Source organism: Haliotis cracherodii, unplaced genomic scaffold (assembly GCF_022045235.1).
Source record: "Haliotis cracherodii isolate W230 unplaced genomic scaffold, xgHalCrac1.p SCAF_5, whole genome shotgun sequence".
Classification (NCBI taxonomy): domain Eukaryota; kingdom Metazoa; phylum Mollusca; class Gastropoda; order Lepetellida; family Haliotidae; genus Haliotis; species Haliotis cracherodii.
Genome location: NW_027266308.1, coordinates 63,994,481 through 64,021,019, shown reverse-complemented (window position 1 = coordinate 64,021,019; position 26,539 = coordinate 63,994,481). Strand labels below are relative to the sequence as shown.

The following is a 26,539-nucleotide window of genomic DNA, read 5'->3' as shown; positions in this document are numbered from 1 at the left end:
CGACCAAATGGTGCCATGAAAGCCCCAGTGTGCATGGAACAAGGGTTACCTGTAGGGGGCTAATTAGATGCAGGTAGTGGGTGGCCCAACAGGTGCGCGCGGTCACATCATGGGGACGTCTTGCTGTTTGGAGATACAGACCCAGCAACTGCGTGGGCTTAGCGCGATAGATAACAATGATATCCTTTATTACCTACTCACTTCTTCATGACGGCCCCGGGAAGCAGACCACTTGACGCGTTGACATCACAACGTGTACGACATTACAACGTGGGCTTTATCATGAAACATATCATAATATGTAGGTAAACTTGTCATATATACTCACCGACAAAAGAAACACGAACAGCATACAAAGGATCGTTAAAGAAACTAAAATGCTGAAATTTATGAAAGAAAGTGGTATATAATGTTTGTGTTCGTTTTCAAAACCGAAACTCTATGAATGTAGAAATTCGTCTCAAGAAAAACTTTTGTCCCTTATGAAATGTCATTACGTTATTGGGGCGGGTAGCCTAGTGGTTAAAGCGTTCGCTCGTCACGCCGAAGACCCGGGTTCGATTCCCTTCATGGGTACAATGTGTGAAGTCCATTTCTGGTGTCCCCCGCCGTGATATTGATGAATATTGCTAAAAGCGGCGTAAAACCAAACTAACTCACTCACTCATTACATTATTGGATTATTCTTCATGAACAGCACCCGTCCATTATACATATTCTTATGGGATAATCTCTATACTGATTGTTACAGCTAACGTTATGGCGTAAATGACAAGGTGTTGAGCACATGTTTGGTCTTAGAGAAACAGTGTTAATTCAAGTTTTAATTATTTATTTTTTGAGAACATCACGTAGTAATAGAAAACAATCCAATCTATTTAAATTCACACAGTGGAAGGGAAACGTGTATTTTTTAACGATTGGAATAAAAAATAAATACGGATTATTTAAAGAAGGAAGTAAGATTAGATCGTTGACATTCCCGATGTAGCGTGCTCCAAGACACTGCTGCAGCATTAGCCTACAGCTGGCATGTAACAATAGAACATCTTAGCAAAAACAAAACGTCTTTACATGTGTTGTGTACTCCATACAGGGTTGAAGATCGCGTCAGGCGTGTACGAAGGTCTACACCAGAACGCGGATATGTTGAAACCAGATGATGCGAGGTTGTGAAAGTGTTGTGAGGAGTTTGGAAGTCAATAGCTAGAACACAAGAGGACTTTTTACAAAGAGACTTCTTTTTACCTGGAAGTCTGGAATATCGGTGAGATTTAACCCGCATTAACACACAGCTGGGAATATTTTGAGATAAACAATTGTCTGCATGTTTGGTTCCACAGAGGCGATCGGACAATACAAATGATGACTGGTCAGTCGGATAACCCTGAATACTACACAACGGACCGGTGGGAAATCAGAATGTAAATTTTCCTAGAATGTTTAGTCATTTCACGCGAAATCACACTTTGAGAATCTCAAGTTTGACGCTTTCTGTGAATTGTTTTCCTTGAGTTGTTGGGCAAATATTGAGAGCAAATGTCCGGGCAAGCCGAAGGCACGACTGAATGGCTAGCAATATGCTGAAACGACGCTTACACTGACGAAGGTTTGAAGGCAGCGACAACACTTTTATTGTGAGCGACAACGTCTGAGACGACGTAGCCACCACCACACCCGTTACCCTGATGAGCGTGTAGAGGAACGAACCGCTTCGGCAGCCTGGCGGGCTATAAATATCTCAACGTCTTCAATGGGTATCACTTTTCATTCTCGTATCCATACACCCAATGGTGTTCAGAGCTCATGTATTGAGTACAGGCACAAGCTTGTGTACGCTGAGGGGCCCCGAGTATATTTATTGTGAGTCAGCTGAGTTGGACGTCGGGTGGAGAACGACAACACGGCTACACCTACCCTGAAGACTACATCGGCTACATGTTCATCAATGTGATTCCTCTCAGAAACTTTACACGGATGTCGGGGGTAGCTTCGTCTTGGTATCTACTGGTGATACTCGCCGTTGTAGGCGAGGCACTGGGAAGAAACTGTACATCGCTCGACCCCTGTAGGGCTGACAGGCCGCGTGATGCCCGGGGGTGCTGCCAGCGCATGCTAGGGGAGACGTGTGGGTACGTTGAGGGAGAAGAGGACCCCCCGGGATCTGAGTGTGACAGTGATCTTGGATACGAATGTCTAGGCGACACCCAAGGAGCTACCCATGGGATTTGTCGAGGTAATTTCTACACGTCTATGTAGACATGCAATGTTTACCTGTGTCAAGCATTTAGTATTTATTTACAATAAATGTAAAATAGTAGAATATTACGTTTCGGTTTGTATTCATGATTGACACATGTACTCTAACTTTGCGTTAGCCCCGGACTCATGGAATGAAGAAACCAAATAATATTCGAATATATAATCCATATCATGTTCAGGGTTTCAACGTATAAAAATAATTATTTAAAAAAACGAAAACATTCTTTCTATTTTTTTAATGTTAACTAGGATACAGTTATGTAGAATAAAACAATATTTTGTTTGAACTATTTAGAAACTATGGTCAAGTTGGTAGATTGTAATTTGTTGATTAACTGCATGTCATAGAAGTCGCTGTATAGCTGTGATAGCGCCGATGAGAAGTTTTACTCACTCACTCACCCAACCTCGAACTCAACTGTAAAGTAGACATGACTGGAAAGAAATACAAAGCTCAATTTGCGAAAAAATATTTTGAAAATCGATGAAGTATCGATTAATAATACAGAACCATTACTTAGTCACTCGGCACGGAGATCAAACGTAATGTAAACTAGAAACAGTGTAAAATAAAACTAAACATGTAAAACCAGAGATCATTCTATAAATGGCCCCTGGTGAAACTAAAGTATATAAAAACAGAAAATTCTCCACCATCCAATAACAGTGTAAAGCGGGATTTTTACAGTCAGGTTTTTCTTTATTTGTTGAAGGGTAAGGTCCCCTTGGTGCAAGCGGGTGTTATGAATCGCGGTGTATTGTGTACCCGACTACAGAGGACGCGAAGCCCGGCTGGTGTATACGGGTATATTTACCGGGTATTCATCCGCCTATACCCCAATACATGAAGCAATAGAAAGGTGTTATGAGAGGCTCCTCGTGGTGAGAAGGGAAAATAGGTCAGATATCAAACGCGATTGAACGCTTGCAGAAGAAGGATATTTGACGAGTTTTTTCTTCTATGTAAATTGACAGTAACGTGCCTAGCTCCGAGCGAAATAATTCCATTAAAAATCTGTGTAGAATACAACTTTTATATTTTTTATACCTTTATCCTGAATTGAAGTTATAAATAAGGTTATTTTCAAATCACATGTGTTAACTTCGTCAAAAGTCTCTTTCAAAGTGGAAAACGTAAATACATTTCCGCCTTAATTCTGTCTTAGGAATTTTGGTATGTAGCAACACAGGGGAGCAAATTTAGCTTCCGAAATGTAAATTTATCCCCCGAATTTAAAAACAGCCGCAGAGGCTATGCTTTATCTGAGATGATGTCAGCATATCCAGCGGACGTGAGTTCCGTATTGGTAATGAGCTTAGCGGGACGCGTCTTTCTCCTCGATGTCAAGTGATTATATGTGCTGATCTACAATATAGACAGTGCCATGTATACCAGGGCGTGAACTTACATATACGTTGGGAACATACAAATCATCTGTTTCAACCCAATCTGGTCATGCACTGCAAACGCTGCCCATGAGAATAATTTTTCCGTCTATCATAGTGACTGTCGATATATTTAAGTCATCACTGACCTATTTTTCCAGCCTCTGCCAGTGAGGTATCACATGCTTTCATTGATATTTCTATTGAAATGATAAAATATATAGTTCCATTCATTTTACTTTTTTTAAATATTCAAAGATTTTTTTCATTTTGTCAATGAGTCAATATTTTATTTCGTCAGCGTTCGTCTATGTTGGCGAAGGCGCCATTTGCGATGTGAAACATGTCAGATATGCCATTTACATCATTATCGGGCTATTAAAGAACTGACTCCAGGATGTTTCCCGCACGGGGCATTGTGGGTCTACCACGTGAATCACCGTCACGTGATTTTACCAACATCACCCTATGTACATATACCGACAACACGGCCTTACTAATTGAAGGGGGGAAAGAGCAAAGTTAAAACTTATTTTAATTGTTGACAGATGTTATTAATGTTGGATCCAGGGACAGAAGACACGTTCGTTGCCATGTACAGGACAGAATGACATCATACAATGTAATAAGCTCTCCAATTTAACATGAAAAGATATTTTAAAAATACCAACTTTTTCACATGATACCTTTTACTCCGATCTTAACGTAATAATCTCAGTATTCCGTATCTTATAAATATATGATAATAACTGTTTTACGGAAACAAATATCTTTTTAAAAGTATGTATAAATTATCCGGTTTACTGACATTTCACCTATCAGTCACTGGTCCGGCTTTAAGGCAGTGGACTGACGTAATCCTTTATAGGCTTGTATGGAGATGTTATACAGAAGTCCTCTGTGTGACTGTACACTGCCTGGTGTTCTTTCTCGGGGGATTTGTAAACATGTCAGTTTTAATCTGAGCAATGTTGTTTACTGTCAGCGAGTGTGGGTTGCTTGGCCTCGGACCCAGGTTCGGGTGCTGGTCAAACTGCGTCAAGCAGACGATAGTTATGTAACCATGGAGACCGCTGGCAGACGACAGCAAACATGCACCTCCCTGAGTTCTATCGGCGGAGGAAGAGTACATGTATGGCAGACATCTGGCCGGTATTATGGGTTAAGGGTCGTCCAGGCTTTCATTCTAAACCAAATTAACATCAATATGTCGAATCCCAGCTATCGGATGTTCTGATTGACTTTAGCGGCGGATAAACATGGCGACTGATTAGTAGATCGTAATTTGGGCGGAGAAAACCACAAATAACAAAAATAAAATAACGTATAGTAATGTGAAGATGATTTGGAATGGTAAGTGACGACATACTCAAGTTAGTACCCATCCTCGATGTTTCATTGTATTATATCATAAATCACAATAGAACGGAGATATGGTACACGGAGATACATATCGCCATATTCATTAAAGCATATATTGTATTAGGATATTTATGCACACTTTTCTTCGGCTTTGCAGCGTTTGCCAATTCCTACAGCAGTGTCATGGATGAAATCATTGCGGTGTTAGGACTCTGTCAGGCGTCATTCGATGAAACTGTTTTGTTGAGATATTTTAAATGAAAATTGATATTAGACGATGCAAGGATCGCAGCCTTTTAATTATTGACTTAAAAATCATCAAATAATTAAACGACATCTCAAACCATCTGCGACAAACCTTCCGCATTTTAATCTTTCTCAAGCATGAATCAGGTGTGATGTGTGATATGTGATGGTATCAGTCTCCCAGACCAAAAAGAAAAATATAAAAAGGAGTCCAACTCAAGTGTAGAATGATTTGGCAAATCGTAACTGCCCGACGCAATTAAGGATTGTTCTGGGCTCCATATGGATTTTTATTTTCGGGACTAAATGTCATTCTAGGTATTGGTGGCCTGCTCTTATCACACAGTCAAGATAAATATACTGAACCGCAAAAGAAACATCACCATGCATAGATATATGAGAAACCTTATCTGTCCAAACACTGTAAACATGCTTTGAGAGATATTAAAAAGATGAAACTTGGCAAAACTGATCATCAAGGTTGAAATTAAAGTGTCAAATGTTCTTACAGTGAAACACAACACAGTCTCTGAGAAAATGCCATCACAAGTCAGTATCTCGTGTGTCCGCCATTTGCATTGATGCATTGATGAACGTCGATACATGGAATAAATGAAGCGGTTGATGAAGGCTATAGGCACTTGAGCCCACACTTTGAGGAAAGCCTGACGAAGTTCAGCTGCAGTTGTCGGCCTTGGTCGGACGTCATTCAGCCGTCTTTGAATCTCGTCCCACAAGTGCTCAATGTGCTTTAAATCGGGACCGAAAAAATCCTCCCGCAGTGTGGGCACGGGCGTTATCATGCTGAAACTCGTGGTTGCGGCGACGTACCAAATGAGGTATGGCGTGTACTCAAGACTTGATCAATGTACCGAGCCGCTGTGACACCATTGCCTCTCCCTGGACCGATGTTCTGGAAGACGACAGGGCCGACTCTCTGTGCAACACCAATTCCACCCCACACCACGATGCTCGGACCACCCCACGCATCTGAATAACGTTTTCCACGGCGTCGCCATACTCTCTCTCTGCCATCTGCTGTTGAGATACAGTAACAGCTCTCGTCTGAGAAGAGGACTCTTCTCGACTGCTGGTGGCACCAATGCTGGTGCTGTGTTTGCCCACGGAAGACGGTCCCGCCGATGACGTGGTGTCAGAATGGGTTCTCGGTGTGGCCTGTGACAGTGGAGGTTTCTGCTCGTCAATCGTCGATGCACGATGTCCACACTAATGTGTCGCTGGTATGTCCCCATGGTCTGTCGAGCAGTTTCCGCAGCAGTAACAAAGCGATCTTGATCTTCCACTACGTGGTCGGTCATCTGTAGTGTTGGTGGTCTGGCACCGTGGCTGGAGCCTGTATGTGGTCTTCACGACGTGGACTTGAAATGCATTGGCTACTTGCCGAACGGTTGGTCCAGCTTGCAATCACCCAAGGGCTTGGTGTCGCTGATTTCTTGTCAATCTTGGCATGTGGTAGCAATTCGATAACAAATGAATATTATCCAATCTTGGCGGATTTTTATAGGGCAAGAAATGAGGGACCGCATGTGCATTTCAATTTGCACGGAACTAACGTGCATCGGGTTACCATGGCCGTTGCCGTGATGCGTTTGAGCGATCGGTTTTTATGTTAATTTTTAGAAACTTTGACAAAAATTACCCAAATATTTAAATGACAACTTTTCATGCAATGTTACTTGGGGTGACGTTTCTTTTGCGGTTTAGTATATATGAGTTGCTGAAGTAATATAACCGAAAGGATGCACGTTTCATTTTAAGGATACATTATGCGTATCCACACATAACTTCATATTACTGAAATCTCAGAAGCTGCCGTCTTTCAACAACCGCGTCACAAACACAACACCAATAACAACATAGTTCACTCAGGACCTTCATTGTGCCGACATTCCCAGAGTCCTGTCTTTGACGTTTACAGCCAGATATTGCCCTTCATTGATTTTCGAGGAATGTCTCGTCCACTTGGCAAAAATTACTTATTCTAACATTTAAAAGCAATGTTTTCTCTTTTTAACACAATATTTTAATTGTCGGTGGTTTCTGCTGTGAACTGCAGCCGGCCATGTTTGTCGAACTCAGTCTCATGTGTTTGTGTTATGTCACAAAGTTCAATTTGCCAACGATTTAGGTTAGCCCGTGGGGCATTTGTGTCGTTGTTTTTAGTTCCCGAATATCAGGGCGTCGGACTGGATCTCACGATCTGCTGTTATCGCGTGTAGAGCTCCTGTTGATTAGGTGCCACGGTCGAAGGACATGGTCCGACTCGCCCAACAATCGCAGGCTGGTGTGAGAAAATACACCAAGAAAATCAAGCATACAAAAAAGAGAAAACACAAATCACTCAACATTATGGCGCGAAAAATGTTTGTTGAGCGAGATATGCAGGCTGCGGACCCCCAACAGTTGAAAACAGCCGTTGATGTAGCCAGACGTTGATGTAGCCAGACGTTGGCGTAGATGTTGGTCTGGGTGAGCGGAGTCCTCCCACAGCACGCCGTGTCCATACTGATCTCCTACACGCCATGTCCATTCTGATCTACACGCTATGTCCATTCTCAGCTCCTACACGCCATGTCCATATTGAACCCCTACACGCCATGTCCATTCTCAACGCCTTCACGCCATGTCTATATTGAACTCCTACACGGCATTTCTATATTGAACCCCTGCACGGCATGTCGATATTGAACCCCTGCACGCCATGTCCATATTGAACTCCTTCACGCCATGTCCATACTCAACTCATACACGCCATGTCCACATTGAACCCCTACACGCCATGTCCATACTCAACCCCTGCACGCCATGTCCATACTCAACCCCTACAAGCCATGTCCATATTGAACCCCTACACACAATGTCCATACTGAACCCATAAACGCCATGTCCATACTCAACTCCTACAAGCCATGTCCATACTCAACCCCTACACGCCATGTCCATACTCAACTCCTACAAGCCATGTCCATACTCAACCCCTACACGCCATGTCCATACTTAAATCCTACAAGCCATGTCCATACTCAACCCCTACACGCCATGTCCATACTGAACTCCTACACGCCATGTCCATACTGAACTCCTTCACGCCATGTCCATACTCAACTCCTACACGCCAACTCCTGAACGATAGTGCACGTGTCTTCCTGTAGCTTGGAACTTTCACAACGGGTGGAATACAGATGCTATAATCCCTTAACGTATCGTATGTATATATGCCCGTGATCTCAGATCTTTGAGGGAGCGGTAGGGTACCGTTCAGTTTGTAGTTCAGCGTTCGGTCGTCACACCACAGGCCCGAGTTCCATTCCCTAATGGGTAAAAATGTGTGAAGGCACAAATGACTGGCATTCGTGTGAACCATCTGGAACTGACACTGTAGCATGGAAGAAGATTGTTAATGGCGCGGCTATGTGGCGTGGTCGCCTAGTGAGAGCTCCGGTTCCATACCTCTATTTCTTCTGGTGTCTGTCGCCTGATATTACTGTTATATTGCGGCACTTTAATATAGGCGGCACTCAGCTGTCCCATCACATCCTGTGTCAGAGCAACCTTACCATTGCCGTGATGAGTCGATCATTTTTTTCGTGTTTAAGTGTTTTTTCGTCCGCACGTGCATGACGCTCCAACTGCTGTTTAAAACCTGTGACGTGAGTAATTTGTTTCCCCATGTTCTACTCAATATCCATCTCCAGACGCCCCGTTTCCTGGCGTCTGGCACCGGGGATGAGTCACATACAATAAAGATCTCTTCCAAATAAACAAGACTCCTTCCGGATCCTGCTGCCACGTCCATCTTTGTCATTCAAGACGAGTTTATGTGTGCACATTTCTTAACATGTTCAGTCTGCATGAACTCGAAAGTATCTTGTTACTACAATATGCTTCTGCCATAGATGGAGCTACTACCATATGCTACTACTATAGAAAGTGCTACTACCATTTGCTACTACTATAGAAAGTGCTACTACTATTTGCTACTTCTATAGAAAGTGCTACTACAAAATGCTACTGCCATAGAAAGTGCTATTACCATATGCTACTGCGATAGATGGAGCTACTACAATATGCTACTGCAATAGATGGAGCTACTACCATATGCTACTACTATAGAAAGTGCTACTACCGTTGCTTCTACTATAGAAAGTGCTACAACCATATGCTACTACTATAGAAAGTGCTACTACACAATGCTACTACTCTAGAGGGTGCTACTACCATATGCTACTACTATAGAAAGTGCTACTACCATATGCTACTACTACAGAGAGTGCTACTACCATATGCTACTACTATAGAAAGTGCTACTACCACATGCTACTACTATAGAAAGTGCTACTACAATATGCTACTACTCTAGAGGGTGCTACTACCATATGGTACTACTATAGAAATTGCTACTATCATTTGCAACTACTTTAGAGGGTGCTACTACAATATGCTCCTACTCTAGAGGGTGCTACTACAATATGCTACTACTATAGAAATTGCTACTATCATTTGCTACTACTTTAGAGGGTGCTACTACAATGTGCTCCTACTCTAGAAGGTGCTACTACTATTGAGAGGGGGCACGGGTGGCCCAGTCATCTAAGGCGCCGCAATTCGCTGTGCATAGTTGTGTCCCTTGGGCACGCCAGAAATCTATGACTGTGGGTTCGAATCCCGGTTAGCCCCGATTATGTTTCTAGGTTTTTCAGCACCATACCCGTGCTCATGGGTTTCACTGAAGTGGTAAACGTCTGAGATCTGAGTGTTTGGTACAGTGAAGTATGAAGTGTTTTTCATTATCAATGGTTGAAAATGTGGAGCATAGCCTCTGATGTGGTGGGGTTGGTGGCTTTGTATATCTTCCAAGTTCAATATCTAATTTATGGTTACTTACTCTTAGTGTAAGTGCACTCGAAATATTCTTATTTTACAGTGACTGAGATAGGGTTCCAATTTTGTTTAATTATTAACTATCCTGTATGTCCTAAGTTTGTTTCATGTGCCTCTAGTTGTATTTACATCTTGAAGAGATTCCTTGAAGAAGTACTCAAATTGTGTTTTCCTAAGAATAGATTGAGCCGGTAAAACCCATCTTAATCGTTTATTCACCAAATATGCAAAAGCGTTCTGAAATATTGTGTTTATGGAAGAACCAACGTGGTGATAGGAATTTGCTATTTTTATTAGTACTGTGTATATAAGAGGGTAGAGTCCTAGTTCTGCTCGGCTTGCCAAGTTGTGTGTTGTTTTGCTGACACTAACATGGATTTACAAAATCTGAGCTGCAGTTTCTCGGGGATATATGAATAAAGTTGTTCAGGAGGATTGATTCTATACCCCAGATTTCACTATTATAAAAAATTACTGGCTCGACTAATATTTTAAATAGTTTGCAAGCAAGAGCTATTGGTATTTATTGACTGCGTCACTCGTGAAAATATTAGAATCTCCCCACTTCACTCGATGAGATAAAAGTGGTATTTGAGAAAACACATTAAATATCCTCTATATATTATTGCTATCCGATTTGATATAATGTGGAAGGTCATTGAGGAATATATTAAATAATGTGGGAGACAAAATGCATCCTTGTCGTACCCCAATGTTGGATTTAAAGGATTGTGAAATGCCCTGGTAGGTTTCACTTTCAGGAGATATCACTGTATAGTGATGATATTATTTTAAATAGGTTTCCTGAAATTTTTTTTGATAATACCTTTGTTAGGAGTAGCGATCTATCACTGAATCAAAGACCTTTTGAAAATCTACAAAGCAAGTGTATATTTTTATCTTTTTACTTTTTGTAGAATCTATTAATGTTTTAAGAACAAATACATTATCTGATGTTCGGTAGCCCTTTCTAAATCCAGACTGACAGTGGTCTTGTAATTAATTCTTGTCCATGTGGTCAATTATTCTTGCAGAATAGCATACCTAGGCACCTGCTTAGTGCAATACCCCTGTACTTGTTAGGGTCAGTCTTATCACCCCTCTTATGTAATACGGTGATAACCGAGGTTGCCCAGCTCTGGTGTAGTCTGTCTTACAGACCCTGATACAAATATATCAACTACAGCCCATGCAAGTCTATAATGTTTGGCAAGTCTAGATTACTGCAGTATCTGAAAATGAAGAGAATCACTGGGCTCCCTTTTTATCATATTTTTATTAAGATAACTGAACAACTGTTTTTTCTGTACGATATGTTCATTTCAGAGACTATATGTTAGTCTAAGCTCTGTGGGAAGTGACCACTATTTAATACATCATTAAACAGTTTAACCAACTGGTCATTCAATGAACAAGATATTGATTTTAAAAGTTCATTACTTATGGTATCTTCGCCTGGGCTTTTGTTTGTTGGGATTGTTTTATACAAGTGAGAATTTCACTAGCTGTTATTGGTTTATTAAGACTGTCACTTTTTTGTATGTCTTCAAGAATTTAGTAGAGGATCCGGGGAAGGTGTTTTTGTTTTAGTGTTGTAAATATTCCTGAAGTGGTTTGTTAGCTCCTCAGGATCAGGATAAACAGATTCCTTCTTGGATGAGGTTCTAAGTTTATTTAATAGTTTCCTGAATGTTTTTAGTTCCTTTTTTGACAGAGTTTCTAGGTGATTTTGTTTATATATTTCTTCTGAGTAACATCTTGTATTCTTTTTGGGCTAAAAGAGCCCTATTTCTAATTGATATATTGCTTTCTTTATTGATATTTCTATTCCATATTACGTTTTGCCTCTTTACATTCATCATTTTACCACTGGCTATTGGTACATTTGATTTATTTTTGTTTGTTGACAATTTGTTGAGGGTTTGTAATATATCAGAGAAGGCATCAACGAGCGTTTTACATTCAGAACCATCTTTAGGACGGGAAGTTAACATAAAGTTGTGTAAGGCAGTGTGATTATTTAAGTTAGAAGTAGCATTTTCAACACATGTGTGACTGTTGGAGTGCCAGCGGCTTTACACCTGTATTTAGTAAAGGTTACATTTGTGGTCTTATTAATGTTTTTGTTCATTTTGGGTGAGTTGATCTGTGGTAACAGAAAGTGTAAGGGATAGCTGGCAGTGATCTGATAACCATGCTGATGGTTTTATGTTGAAATATGAAACATTTGGGTAGATTCTTTCTGTGACTAGTGCGTAATCAACAATTATGACCATTATATGTGTGCCATGTAAAATTGCCAAGTCTGTCAACAATAGTTCGCCCGTCTAATATTATTTATTTACACCATGTGGCTATATCAAGAAAGCATTTTCCATAATTACTTACCATATGACTGAAGTTTTATCACTGGGTAGGTCTGGCAGGCGATCTATGTTTGTATTATCAATACATTCATCCTCGCACGCTATACGGGCATTAAAGTCCCCCCCCCCCCCCCCCCACCCTCCCCCCAAAAATAGAAAATAAAAAATAATAAAAAAATGTTTTTTATCTCACATATAAACAATATCAAGTGGCATCGCGTGGGTCATCTCTCGTATTGCATTAAGGTTCAAAAATTGACCGACGGTGGACGGAACCAAACCATAAGTTCTGAAGACGAATACGCATTGGCTCCAGAACTAACACACTTCGCTGCAACTGTATTAAACAGTCCGTCGAGTTTTTGTTCCTGTGCATGTTAAATCGGTGCATGTACAGAAAGACGAGAAGAAGTTTATCTTGCAACAGCGTCACCGGAACCAGCTGTCTCCCTGACACCAGATGGCCTGCATACCCCACGCTCAGTCTCCCCAATCTGTTATCTAACACCCGCATCAGGTAGACTGCGATGGAAAGTTCATATGTATATGAGGAAATCGCTAGCTCTCTGTGTGTCACGCTGACTCGACCAGCTTACAGTTTATGTCCTTACAACCGCTCCAACACTGACATAGTAACTGCTAACGGCGGAGCTGTTCCAGCCATCATGGAGCGAGAAGATGGACCAAAACAGCCGTCTCATCAGAGGTGTCGAGTTGCATCAGGTCTTACACACTTAACTCAAACATTTTGCAATAACAAACGGTTTTTTTCAAAGGCAGAAAGACATGGTTTCTTTAAAGATTGTTAAAGTATGGTTGTCCTTATGTAGAGACTTCCGGTTAACTCATATTTTATGTAAACGTAACGCTTCCACGCCTGTCCGTTTGGTTGGTTGGTTGGTTGTTGTTTAATGCCGCATTCAGCAATATTCCAGCTATATGACGGCGGTCGGTAAATAATCGAGTCTGAACCAGACAATCCAGTGATTGACACCATGAACATCGATCTACGCAATTGCATCAACCAAGTTAGTGTGCCTGACCAACAATCCCATTAGTGGCCTCTTACGACAAGAATGGTTTGCTAAAGATTAATTCCAGTGATTGACATCATGAGCTTCGATCCATGCAATTGGAACTAGTATGCATCAAACAGGTCAGCGAGTCTGACCACCCGATCCCGTTAGTCGCCTCTTACGACAAGCATAGTCTCCTTTTACGGCAAGCATGGGTTGCTGAAGACCTAATCTATCCCGGATCTTCATGGGTTGCCTGTCCGTTACTCTCAATCTCTTCATGCGTGATGTATTTTATACCCGCCCCGGAATCTTCCATGTAAGGAGACCACCAAGACATACATAGCTATGGGCCTTTCCGTAAACGACCAGTTGCCCATTCGTGTATCAGAAATGGGCTTCCCACATACCCATATGGGAAATCGAACCTGGGTCTTCGGCGCCCTTATAATAAATGGTCAGTCTCGAACGTTAATAGTTTGACTACGCTTCAAATACAAATTGCACAGTGTGGTTACATAGATATATCCATATTCCACGAAACAGTTGTCATGTCCGTACGATGTCGGACTACAATAAAAACTGATATAGTTTCAAATTACTCGTTTATATTCCGGCCATACCAGTATAATTGATGAAGAAGTGGATGGTACCTGTCCTCTGATAATCTTTACAAGTTCTTTCATTAGATATTTCCCCTGGATCCCAACAATCAGCGGTGTACATTAAATTTGACTTGTCCGCGAGGAAGCAGCTAACGAGAGGCAATCTGTGTGCCTTCCCACTATCTGTCATTGATTCTACCGGTGTGGTCGGGCGTGCGGATGCCCGTAAAGTATGCGATCAACACACAAACAGGCCGCTTCCTACAAACATTCCAGCGCTACGGCAGGCGTCTAAAGACACGCATGGTGTTCCGAGCACGCCATCTTGTTTGTTTACATCATAAGACTAGCCTCGTAGAAAGCAACGTAAATTGATAAGCTGATGCCCATAACTCAGTCATTAGGATACGTTGTTTTGTTTGAAAACATGACGTACTCTGATATCTAACGGTACATGTACACGTCGGCTAACTTGCATTTTCATTTTGTCGTTGCCGCGAACAGCTGTAAAGTGCGGCGTTAAGGTACATTCACTCGCTCTCCGCGATCATGTGTAACACTTTACCTTAACGCGAAGCGTACGAACTTTGCCATGAAGGTATGTTATGATTCGTTTACCATCTTATTTCTATAAATTATATATTAATTATATTTTAAAATTATTCATGAAATAGCACATGACAAAGTAGACACGATTTCTGGATAACAGATTCTTTAATACTGTAAAGGCGACGTTTCGGTATAGATCCTCACACCGTTGTCAAGCAAGACTGTTGTCTTGCATACCGTTGAACCGTGTCATGTTTTCACGGTCCCACTTACAGTTGTGATACAGTTTGGCGACCCCCCATCCTTCGCTGTGTCATTTTTTCATGACCCGTCCCTAACTGACAATAACAGCAGCATTTGTGCCATATCACAAACTCCACACATGCGTCTTATCCGGCCTCTCCCCCGAAGACTCGAAGAAGATTTATAAAGTGTGATGTTTGGAGCTTCCTGTCTAAGCCTCATGGGACACACCTCCTGTGGCGAGATCAGCCAAGCGTCAAATTAAGATATCCCACCCAGCAAATGCGTGTAGCTTGTCATTAATCTCTGTCAGGATGGGTCTGACTGAGCCTTCAGAGACAAACTACTGGTAACTCTTTCAAATGCTCCCGTGAAACATTATACGAGGGGCTAATCCTTTTACAGAGAAATCGTTCATGTAAGATATGCAGAGATTAGGCATGGTCCGTGGGCACGGAATGGCTGTGTGTTGGGTTGAGGAGGGTAGCTGTGCCTCCCGGTCCAGACGTCGTTAACCATGCCATCTTACACCTTGACAAATCTGGAGCCGATATATAACACGGCTACTGTACTGCGTGAAGGAGACAGACACGTTCGATCTAATATATGTTGAAATGAACGAAAACTGTGACTTGCTCTGTCGGCTAATATTTTGGATGTGATGTTTAAAACTTAGAACTGGTGTAAAATCATTTTGCATGCTAACATACAGTAAACTATAACGGACACGCTTATAACGAACAGACGGATATAAGGAACTGTTTTTGGTTCTTGCCATATGCTGAATATATGCTTATAACGAACTACGGTTTAAACGAACAAAATGAGTCGTCCCTTTGAGTTCGTTATAACCGTAGTTCACTGTAGTTACAGATTTCGTATTTTTAGAAGTGCGTTTCATTGCGACGTTTTACAGGAATCCCTCATGGTATTGTTTTCGTTATTAAAAACGCAAGGGTTCCTTACACAGAAATATATTTCTGGGACTCATGTTAGCCTTTGTTGTACTGCTCCAAATGCTTTATAATAAATAATTTGAAAACCATATTCCTACATGTTTATTCCTTTAAAACTGATGTAAAATAATAATTACTTGATTGGCTTTAAGCATTAAATAAAGTAAACTACAAATGTATATCATTTATGCTGATCATTTGCTTCTTATAGTATCCATACTGGGTATAGACTGCTAGAAAATGGTTGGGAAACATTCGGCTCTTCACGGCCCTATGGGTTAACCTCGGCCTGGATTGTGAGGAATCCATATTGGAATTGGATTCACTAGTTTCGCTACTTCTCGTGACTATCACGTTTCCCACAATATTGCCAAAGACGTGACCCTCGTGTAGATGATTCTTGATATCAAAGTATATACCTAATTTCTGTTTACCACACAACAAAGCTATATACTTCATTTCTGACGAAAGATATGTCGCGCAAAAGAAAGTATTCATTTGAAAATTTGATTTGACCACAAACAAACAAATGTTATCATACTAGGCTGATTTTTGTTGTTGTAAATTAAGGCATTTTCTTATCGTTTGCTTCACTTTGACTGTTCTGCATATGGATATATCTTAGGTCTTTTTTCACTTTATTCTACTATGTTAATGTTTAAGAAGGCATGTGCTATTTCTTGTTTGATAGGCATTACTTACAAGTTGACGGATGACAAAGAGGACACAATTTATGGACAACAACTTCTTTCGTGGTGGTGGGGGGGGGGGGGGGGGGTGGTGTCGATGAAAGTGAGGTATATTTGTTTATAAGTAATATGGGTTTAAAATCAAATGAAATAAGAGAAAAGTGATCTTGACTAAATAAAATGCAATACGAACACAACGTAGCTCATACTGAAGTATGGGCTGTCGGGTAGCCTAGTGGTTAACGCGTTCGCTCGTCACGCCGAAGACCTGGGTTCGATTCCCGACATGGGTACAATGTACGAAGGCCATTTCTGGTGTCCCCCGCCGTGGTATTGCTGGAATATTGCTAATAGCGGCGTAAATTCATAGTAACTCACGCACTCACTCATACTGAAGAAGGTCAATAAAATGGTACGGATTGTAAATGATATATCCAAAAAAATAATTAATTTTTTAAATACGATCATCGTCATAATGAAATTTTCTTTTACAAATCCTTTCGAAAATGTGAACCCCAAACTGCTTTGTCATGCGTTAATGTATAAATGTGATACGTTTTAACGTGAGAGGACTTGTTAAGCACTCTGCGATCACCGTCGACATCACAGCCCGGGCGTGATGTCACGCTGTATTAGTTTAGAGAAATCTTATACATCCTGCTTCGGAACTTTATATTAATGAAATGCAATTGCACTCTGCTAAGGCGTGTATGTGGGTGATCTCACGCTTGTAAAGGAAACGTACCCTAAATCCATTATACCCTGCACCAAATAACCTACGGGGTCCATTGGATGAGGGTTTTCAAGACACACCGGAGTTATGCTAGCACAGCTACCTATTTTGATGGTTGAAGACTCTTTCTCGCAGTATAAAGATATTTGTATTTGAACTACCATGACATTTTACAGTCTATCTTCTAAATTTCATATATACAGCTTGTTTACCCCGGATATAGTATAGACAGACGTGGAAAGGAGTCCATTCCTAATATAGTAATCGTCGTGTGAAGCTTCAGCATTAATAATAATAATAATAATAATAATAATAATAATAATAATAATAATAATAATAATAATAGTGACCATGAGAAGCAATCAAAAACCGAAATATGTCAGGACTAAAGAAGTGGTTATGGATGGTTGTCGGTTGTGTAGTTCAAGAACAACGTCATTTACTTTGCGAAATTTAGCATTTATTTTCTTTCCACTGCGAAACAATACCATTTCATACAAAGCCTGCTCGTATTGTTTCGTAAATATATTTTTGTTATAACCATCTTATACAAATGTGAATCTTTTATACAAATCATATAATGCCACTTCGGGCTCCTGAAATAACATGCCCCTGCAAAGTCCGAACGTGAAATAGGTGACGGTTCAGGGCGTTTATGACTTTCTTTTTTTTATTTTTCTTCACGTTCATGCCTCTATCACCAAGGCTGATATTGTAAATTTTATCGTGATGTGTACATTATACAAAGAATCACCACCTAAGTAAAATATATAATATGTGAAATATGAGCTTGCCTTTCCACCAAACCAACCGTCATATATTCAATATCATGAACTTCAATTAAAAGCAATTTACGCCAAATGGAGCGGACCTGTTTCGATTATTCTCTGGCCTTGACGGTTTACATTACTTTGTCCCCATGAAGATCCGGGGTAGAATAGGTCTTCAGCAACCCATTCTTGCCGTAAAAGGCGACTATGCCTGTAAGAGGCGACTAACGGGATCGGGTGATCAGGCTCGCTGACTTGGTTGATGCATGTCATCGATCCCAATTGCACGGATCGATGTTCATGATGTAAATCACTGGATTTTCTGAGTCCAGACTCGATTGTTCACAGACCGCCGTCATATAGCTGGAATATTGCTGAGTGCGGCGTAAAACAACAAACCAAACCAAACCAAAACATTTCTTAGTGAGTGAGGTGTTAGTGAGATATATTTGTTATTTATATTGACCCCAAGTACATCAGCAATGCTCCAATGACATGTTATCTACCCCGCAGGCTCCTACTCCCTGGCTGTCAGCGACGTCACGAACAAAACAGCTACGTTGACATGGAACGACTTCAACCCCGACGACTTGGAGTACAAACTTCTAATGACCTCAGGCTCATACAAGCCCAATCTAACAGACTGGCGACAATACTGGGTGAGAATCGCAGATGCACCTGTCGGGGATATGGCGGGTACATGCTTCGAGACCGCCTCCGTGGTCTAGTGGTAGAGCGTCCGCCCGGGGTTCGATCCCCGGCCGCGTCATACCAAAAGACGTTAATAGATGGTACTTGTTGTTACCCTGTCTCGCGCTCGGCAGGGGCTAAAACAAGGACTGGTCGGCTCAGAGTCAGTATACTGTGTCTGAGTGGGGTATTCATGTTAAACTGCAGCATGGTATCTCAGTGGGCTAGCAGTCTGGACTAGTACAAGTAGCCACACACACACACGTGCATGCACGTCGCTATATAAGTGCAATAATCTTGGACGCGACGTTAAATCCAATTTCACCTCCCCTCACATGCTTCGAGTGTCCAATGTCTTATCGTTCGATAGATCTACAGCTGCATTTGTATTGGTAGTCTCTTTTGTTGTTTGTTATTCAGCAATAATCCAGCTAAATGACGATGTGACGGCGGTTTGTAAATAATCGAATATGGACCAGACTATCAAGTGATTGACATCATGAGCATCGATCAACGTAATTGGGATACGATGACATGCATTAACCAAGTCAGCGAGTCTGACCACCCGATCCCGTTAGTTGCCTCTTGGGACAAGCATGGGTTGCTGAAGACCTATTCTTACCCGGATCTTCAGGGGTTCGATCATAAAAACAGCTCATAGGTTTCACGTGTACCTCAGAAGGCAGGGTAGCCCAGCTCTAAGGAGGCGGAAGTCGCTGTGCAGATACGCCAAGATCCGCTAATCGCGGGTTCGAATCCCAGATTCGTATCTATAATGATCCTTGGTCCGCCTGCACATACGCCTATCTACGAGCAGCCGCATATTTGGGGCTTTCACCTCATATTAAAGTGAGTGAGTGAGTTGGTTTTAACGCCGCTTTTCTCAGATCAAACTAACACGCTTATCTCATGTGTTGGATGTGTATATACATATCATGTTTCCAGATCGGGTCGAGTCCACGGTACGAACTGACCACTCTGGTCCCTGGGACGCAGTACTTCATGCGTATTGGGGTGGGGATCGACCCGCTGACCAACATCACCGAGGTCATCGTGTTCCAGACTCGGCGTATGTATACTTACCATCCACTTTCAATACAGCTATAACAGATAGACACACGAGGTATATAGTTTAAACAAATGAAATCCGTCATTACATCTTAAGTGTTGTTTAGTACTATTAAGGGCTTGAATCCACTAACGTTGTTCTAGAACGGAGTTGGTGTTCTATCAATGCTCCAGCAATGCGGACTTAATACATTATATTTCCATAAAGAGAATCTAACATCGTCTTCGGCGATGTGAGCGAACGATGTTACCATCAGGCCTCTTTGCCGGCTCCAGAAATTGTAAGTTTGTGAAATTATTGGAGTTACGATCACCTTGGCTGTACGATCGCTTTGCGGAAACCGGACCAGACCTTTATTAACATTATCTGTATTTCTGAGAGCGGTTAATATGTATATATATATATCTTTATATATATATGCACACCACTGCGCCGGAGTGTGTTGCGCACTCACATCATAATGTATTCATGCTGTCGCCTAGGACTACGTTTTACTTCTCCCTCTATTGTCACTATTACATCAAAGGCATTATGACGCCACAAATACTACTGTTATGCGTCGCCTAGGACTACAATGTAAGTTAAAGTTTTCATTACATCCGAAGAGCCGTTATAATATATATACCGGAATATATCTAAATATTTTTTTATGTCTTTATAAAAATCTCCTTTTCTTCCAGCGGTTGATTTCTGTGTTAATAACGGCGTTCACTATGAAGTAGGCCGGACGTTTAGCCACGACTGTGAGGACAACTGCACATGCTTACCCAACGGACATTTCGACTGCACCCCCATCTGTGAGGAGCCCACACTGCCCGACCCCACACGGTGCCGGCTGGTGGAGGCGGAGGAGGAGGGGTCTTGCTGCAGTGTGACGGTGGTGTGTGCACCAGTGATGGGTGAGGATGACGTTTTGTCGCCTACAGACAGATGACGCTGTATTTGTGGTCGTGGCTTGGTGTATAAATTGTTATATCATGTCCGAATGTTGTTTGTAACGCCACACTCAGCAATATTCCAGCTGTATGACAGTCATTAACATCTTTATTTTCGATCTACGCAATTTGGATACGATGACATGCATCAACCAAGTCAGTGAGGCTGACCACCCGATCCCGGGATGGGGGTGGAGATAGGGGTTGGGGTGGGGACTTTATAAATAAATATTGTGCCCGAAATGTCTTGAAAGATAATTATGCTTCAGACCTTTAAAAAAAGTATCTGTGAAAGCTGAAAAATATCTAATCTCCATATAAAATTATAATCAATCTCCAATCACACATTTCGTAACGTTGCTTTGTCGTTTTAAAAAAGAAGAAGAAAACTTATTGTTATAAAAGTACGTGTGAGGTTACACAAATAAATATCCAGGATCTTGCCTTCAGCGGATTGTGTGTATAACGGCACCGGAAGAAACTATGAACACGGGGATACATTCGAGGCAGGATGTTTAGAATGCACGTGCGATAACGGTACAGTTCTGTGTGATTACCCTGAGTCTTGTGAGAGACCGGAGGGAGCATCCTGTCCCGACCCCCAGGAGATCCCAGTGGAAGGGCAGTGCTGCCCCGAGTGGAGATGCGGTATGTGACGTGCGGTTCTGGGTTCTATTCCATATAGTGTAACATACTGAGTTATAGTGTAACATAGTGTGCCTTAATGTAACATACTGAGTTATAGTGTAACACAGTGTGCCTTAATGTAACATACTGAGTTATAGTGTAACATAGTGTGCCTTAATGTAACATACTGAGTTATAGTGTAACACAGTGTGCCTTAATGTAACATACTGAGTTATAGTGTAACATAGTGTGCCTTAATGTAACATACTGAGTTATAGTGTAACATAGTGTGCCTTAATGTAACATACTGAGTTATAGTGTAACATAGTGTGCCTTAATGTAACATACTGAGTAATAGTGTAACATAGTGTGCCTTAATGTAACATACTGAGTTATAGTGTAACATAGTGTGCCTTAATGTAACATACTGAGTAATAGTGTAACACAGTGTGCCTTAATGTAACATACTGAGTTATAGTGTCACATATTGTGCTTTAATGCAACATACTAAGTTATAGTGTAACATAGTGTGCCTTAATGTAACATACTGAGTTATAGTGTAACATAGTGTGCCTTAATGTAACATACTGAGTTATAGTGTAACATAGTGTGCCTTAATGTAACATACTGAGTTATAGTGTAACATAGTGTGCCTTAATGTAACATACTGAGTAATAGTGTAACATAGTGTGCCTTAATGTAACATACTGAGTTATAGTGTAACATAGTGTGCCTTAATGTAACATACTGAGTTATAGTGTAACATAGTGTGCCTTAATGTAACATACTGAGTTATAGTGTAACATAGTGTGCCTTAATGTAACATACTGAGTTATAGTGTAACATAGTGTGCCTTAATGTAACATACTGAGTTATAGTGTAACATAGTGTGCCTTAATGTAACATACTGAGTAATAGTGTAACATAGTGTGCCTTAATGTAACATACTGAGTTATAGTGTCACATATTGTGCTTTAATGCAACATACTAAGTTATAGTGTAACATAGTGTGCCTTAATGTAACATACTGAGTTATAGTGTAACATAGTGTGCCTTAATGTAACATACTGAGTTATAGTGTAACATAGTGTGCCTTAATGTAACATACTGAGTTATAGTGTAACATAGTGTGCCTTAATGTAACATACTGAGTTATAGTGTAACATAGTGTGCCTTAATGTAACATACTGAGTTATAGTGTAACATAGTGTGCCTTAATGTAACATACTGAGTTATAGTGTAACATAGTGTGCCTTAATGTAACATACTGAGTAATAGTGTAACATAGTGTGCCTTAATGTAACATACTGAGTTATAGTGTCACATATTGTGCTTTAATGCAACATACTAAGTTATAGTTTGGCATCATGTGCCGTAGGGCCAATCAACCGGGTATATAAGCTATGTTTGAACCTCAGTTCAACAGCTACTGCTTCATATCAAGTCTTATATTTAGTTACAGTCGTTAGACACCGTATTTCCTCTAATAAACACCAGGCCTCGATTAAACGCCGGTTACCTTTTATGCACGGAATTCTCCCCATTATTACCATGGTGATTAACGAGTGTCTGAAGGAATGGTACGCCCAGGTGTTTAATCCAGGAAATACGGCATGAAGCGTTGTGACCTAGCAGTGCCACCAAAACCGTTCTGTTTGGAATATTCAGGCAACTACACCTGCGAGGATGGCGGCGAGGTCTACAGCAACGGCGCGATGTGGCGGAGGGAGAGCACGTGCCAAACCTGTAACTGCGAGGAGGGTCATGTCGCGTGCCACGACCTGTGTGAAGAGCCGACCAGGCCGGAGAACTGCCCCAGGCCACATCTAACCAAACCCCCGGGCAGCTGCTGTGACGTCATTGAGTGCTTACCCCCAGGTACGATAAGACTAAGTGAAATGTCAAGGTCAGGAAATACTAGCATGAACACCGTAGAGAGAAGTCAGCTGCTGATGAAAGGCAGTTCAAAGTTTATGATTTGGAGTAAAATTTCTTAAATTCACGACATAACTGCGTACAGTTTGAGGTGAGGTGTGAGGTGAAATGGTCCTGTCCTGTTCAAGATTATTTCTGGGGCGACGTTTGTGAGGCTATCTGTACTAACCGGACGTAAGCCTGTTTTATAGACTAACACTAACAGCAAATGCCATAAACGTCTTTTGGTGCGATGCGGCCAGGGATTCGAACCACAGTGTACCGCTCTCGGACAGACGTTATCATCTCAGCGTCAGATAAGCATGCTACAGTGTCTGAGTGAGTGAGGGAGGGAGGGAGCGAGCACCTTTGAATAGTATATTATGTCAACTTAATTTGTGAAGAAAAAGGACGCAGTGAACTTGCTAGTGACTGTTTAAGGATAACAGTTGTGGAGATCAGTTGCAGTAGCAGCATCCGGGCAGCCAAGGGGATAATTTAGTTTAGGCTCAGAGTGAGGCTGCCAGTCCCCTTTTCTGAAGTATATTAAGATGGTATTCGGGACTCAGCAGTGCGGTACACGGGACGCAAATAGAATCGTATTTGGTTCGCAGACCTAACCTTTTATATATTAATAATGGTAAATATAAAACATTCCTTTATTATTTATATATGGTTTTTTTATTCAGTTATTTTACTTGAAATCGCACCCTTTTCTCAATTCTTTTGGGATTTGCGTTATTCGGGATTCAGGGGTAAGCAATAAGACTCAGGGTGAAAAAATAGATGGTATTTGGGATACAGGTCAAAGTGGGTTTGGCTTCCTCCTGAGTGAGTGAGAGAGTGAGTCGGTTCAGCATCGTTGAACAGTATATCATGGCTTAATTTGTGAAGGAAGGCCAAGAGACGCTGTCTATGCCACGGGTCTGACAGGCAAAGGGTAGTAATTGTGGCCATCATCATCTGCATCGGGCCAACAAGGGAGATAATTTGGTTTAAATACTTCTGGTTTTTAAAAGGACAGATTTTACGTTTTACAATAAAAAGTGTCTTGAAGAAGTGTAGAAGTAGTTATCGTGATGAATATTGTGTGTTGGTGAAATCAAAAGCAGGAACTTTCAAATAAGGCGCATTTAATATGTTGAAAAGCTTCGTCATTGAAAGTTAAGTGTAAGGGACTACTTCAGGATTAGTAATATAATTTACATTGTCATTTCCATTCTTATAACCTTCAGGTTATTACAAATGAAAGTTTGATTATTATTTCATAACGAACATGGAGATGGAGATTATTTCTAATAATGTTAATACAATTATTAATTCTTTAGGATATTCCAACATGCAAAGTTACATTTGTTACAGAGACTTGATAAAGTGATGAATAAATGTATAGTCCCTATGCTTTTAAGTAAGCTTTTAATTGATTTTTTACGCATCTCAGAATAGCGTTTCATCTGCAAGTATAACAATTAATCACAAGCTGTCAGTCACCGTCTGGCCTGTACCGGGCAATTGAACGCAGTACTGCAGAGTTCAAAGAAAACTACCTTGCTCACACTTGAGTAAAACTGTTACCCTATTCCATATAGTATGTTATATCGTCGCGCGGGCACGGGTGGCCCAGTCGTCTAAGGCGCCGCGATTTGCTGTGCAGAGTTGCGTCCCTTGGGCACGCCAGAAACCTATGATTGTGGGTTTTGAATCCAAGTTCGCCCCGATTATGTTTCTAGGTTTGTCAGCACCATATCTGTGCTCGTGGGTTTCACCGATGTGGTAAACGCCTGAGACTTGCATCACTTCGGGCTTTCCTCCCACATGAAGCTGACACGCCGCGATATAACTGGAATACTGCTAAAAGTACCGTTTAACCTAACTCACTCACTTATATCGTCGCCTCAAAACCATTTTTGGTAAAATTCAAGTTATGGGTTATTAAATTACAGCACTTCAGAACTTCAACAACCATTTTCTCAATACTACAGTAGTGGGAGTTACACCATTCTGGTTTTCAGGCGACGATATGTTATATACCATTGCGTTATTGGGAAGTCCTGCTATGGCCATGTCATGCTGTTCCAGAGGGTGAGTGCTACTACGAGAGAGAGGCGTACACTCAGGGCAGCTACCTCACCAACGCCAAGTGTGAGCTGTGTGTGTGCACCGACAACAGCACCGTCCTCTGCACCCCCAAGCAGTGCCGCACTGTGGTGGTCCCTCCCCCCAACATCTTCTGTCCTCACCCACACATCCGCAAAGATGGCTGCTGCGACACGCTGTGGTGTGAGAACCCGGATCAAGGTAAGGTGTTTGTGACGTCAGAACACACAGTGGTACCTCAGTATTGTCGTGAATAATTCTCTCGTCACCACCAATAGAGGTACATCGAAATACTTTAGTTAATCCTTAATTAACATATTTTTAAAAAAAAATCATCTATTGTATATTTTTTAGTTAATCATGGTCGTGTTTGATAGTTTGTTTGTTTGTTTGTTGTTTACCGCGATCTCTGTATGACGGCGGTCTGTAAATAATCGTGTCTAGGCCAGACAATCCAGTGTGTGGCACCATGAACATCGATCCTCGAATTTGCATCAACCAAGTGTTGATGACCACCGATCCCATTAGTCGCCTCTTACGACAAGAATGGTTTGCTAAAGATCAATTCTACCCCGTAACTTCACAGGTTACTAAGGTCGTCAATTACCCCACAAAAACTTCTTTTATATCCACCCGACATGTCGAAAACGTTGCAATATTTACTATTTATCTGGAATGTAGCGTGATTAGCTCTAATACAGTTATAACGCGGCTCAATGTAAAGGGCCATTTGTGGTGTCCCCTGCCGTGATATTGCTGGAATATTGCTAAAAGCGGCGTAAAACCATACTCACTCACTCACTCACTCACTCACTCACTCAATGTAAAGGGCAATTTCGAGGCGATCAGCGGTCGATAGTGAAGGAGTTGGATTTTACGGCACAAATTGCAACCCCCACCCCCAACCGTAACAGATTAACAATAATCATATGAAAAAGGGTGTACTTTAACTTCTTTTGAGTACTATGTAAAAACACTAAATCATTTGGTGACATGTTTTCAACATCAATAATGATTATTTGTCTTTTCCTCCCATTGAGGGGCGGTCGAGGAGCCTAGTGTTTAAAGCGTTAGCTCGTCACGCCGAAGACCCGGGTTCGATTCCCGTCTTGGGTTCAATGT

The 26,539-nt window shown here is 41.4% G+C and overlaps 1 protein-coding gene across 1 annotated transcript in view; it reads left to right on the top strand.

Annotated features, from left to right (window-relative positions):
* The first annotated feature begins 1,442 nt into the window (after nucleotides 1-1,442).
* Nucleotides 1,443-26,539, top strand: part of LOC139442736 (uncharacterized) — a 41,786-nt gene continuing 16,689 nt past the window's right edge. The window contains exons 1-7 of the mRNA XM_071223618.1: nucleotides 1,443-2,236; nucleotides 18,599-18,744; nucleotides 19,721-19,844; nucleotides 20,525-20,743; nucleotides 21,230-21,427; nucleotides 23,075-23,284; nucleotides 25,400-25,618. Of these exons, the coding sequence (XP_071079719.1) occupies nucleotides 1,939-2,236; nucleotides 18,599-18,744; nucleotides 19,721-19,844; nucleotides 20,525-20,743; nucleotides 21,230-21,427; nucleotides 23,075-23,284; nucleotides 25,400-25,618 (1,414 nt within the window). The 5' untranslated portion in view covers nucleotides 1,443-1,938. The remainder of the gene's footprint in view (nucleotides 2,237-18,598; nucleotides 18,745-19,720; nucleotides 19,845-20,524; nucleotides 20,744-21,229; nucleotides 21,428-23,074; nucleotides 23,285-25,399; nucleotides 25,619-26,539) is intronic.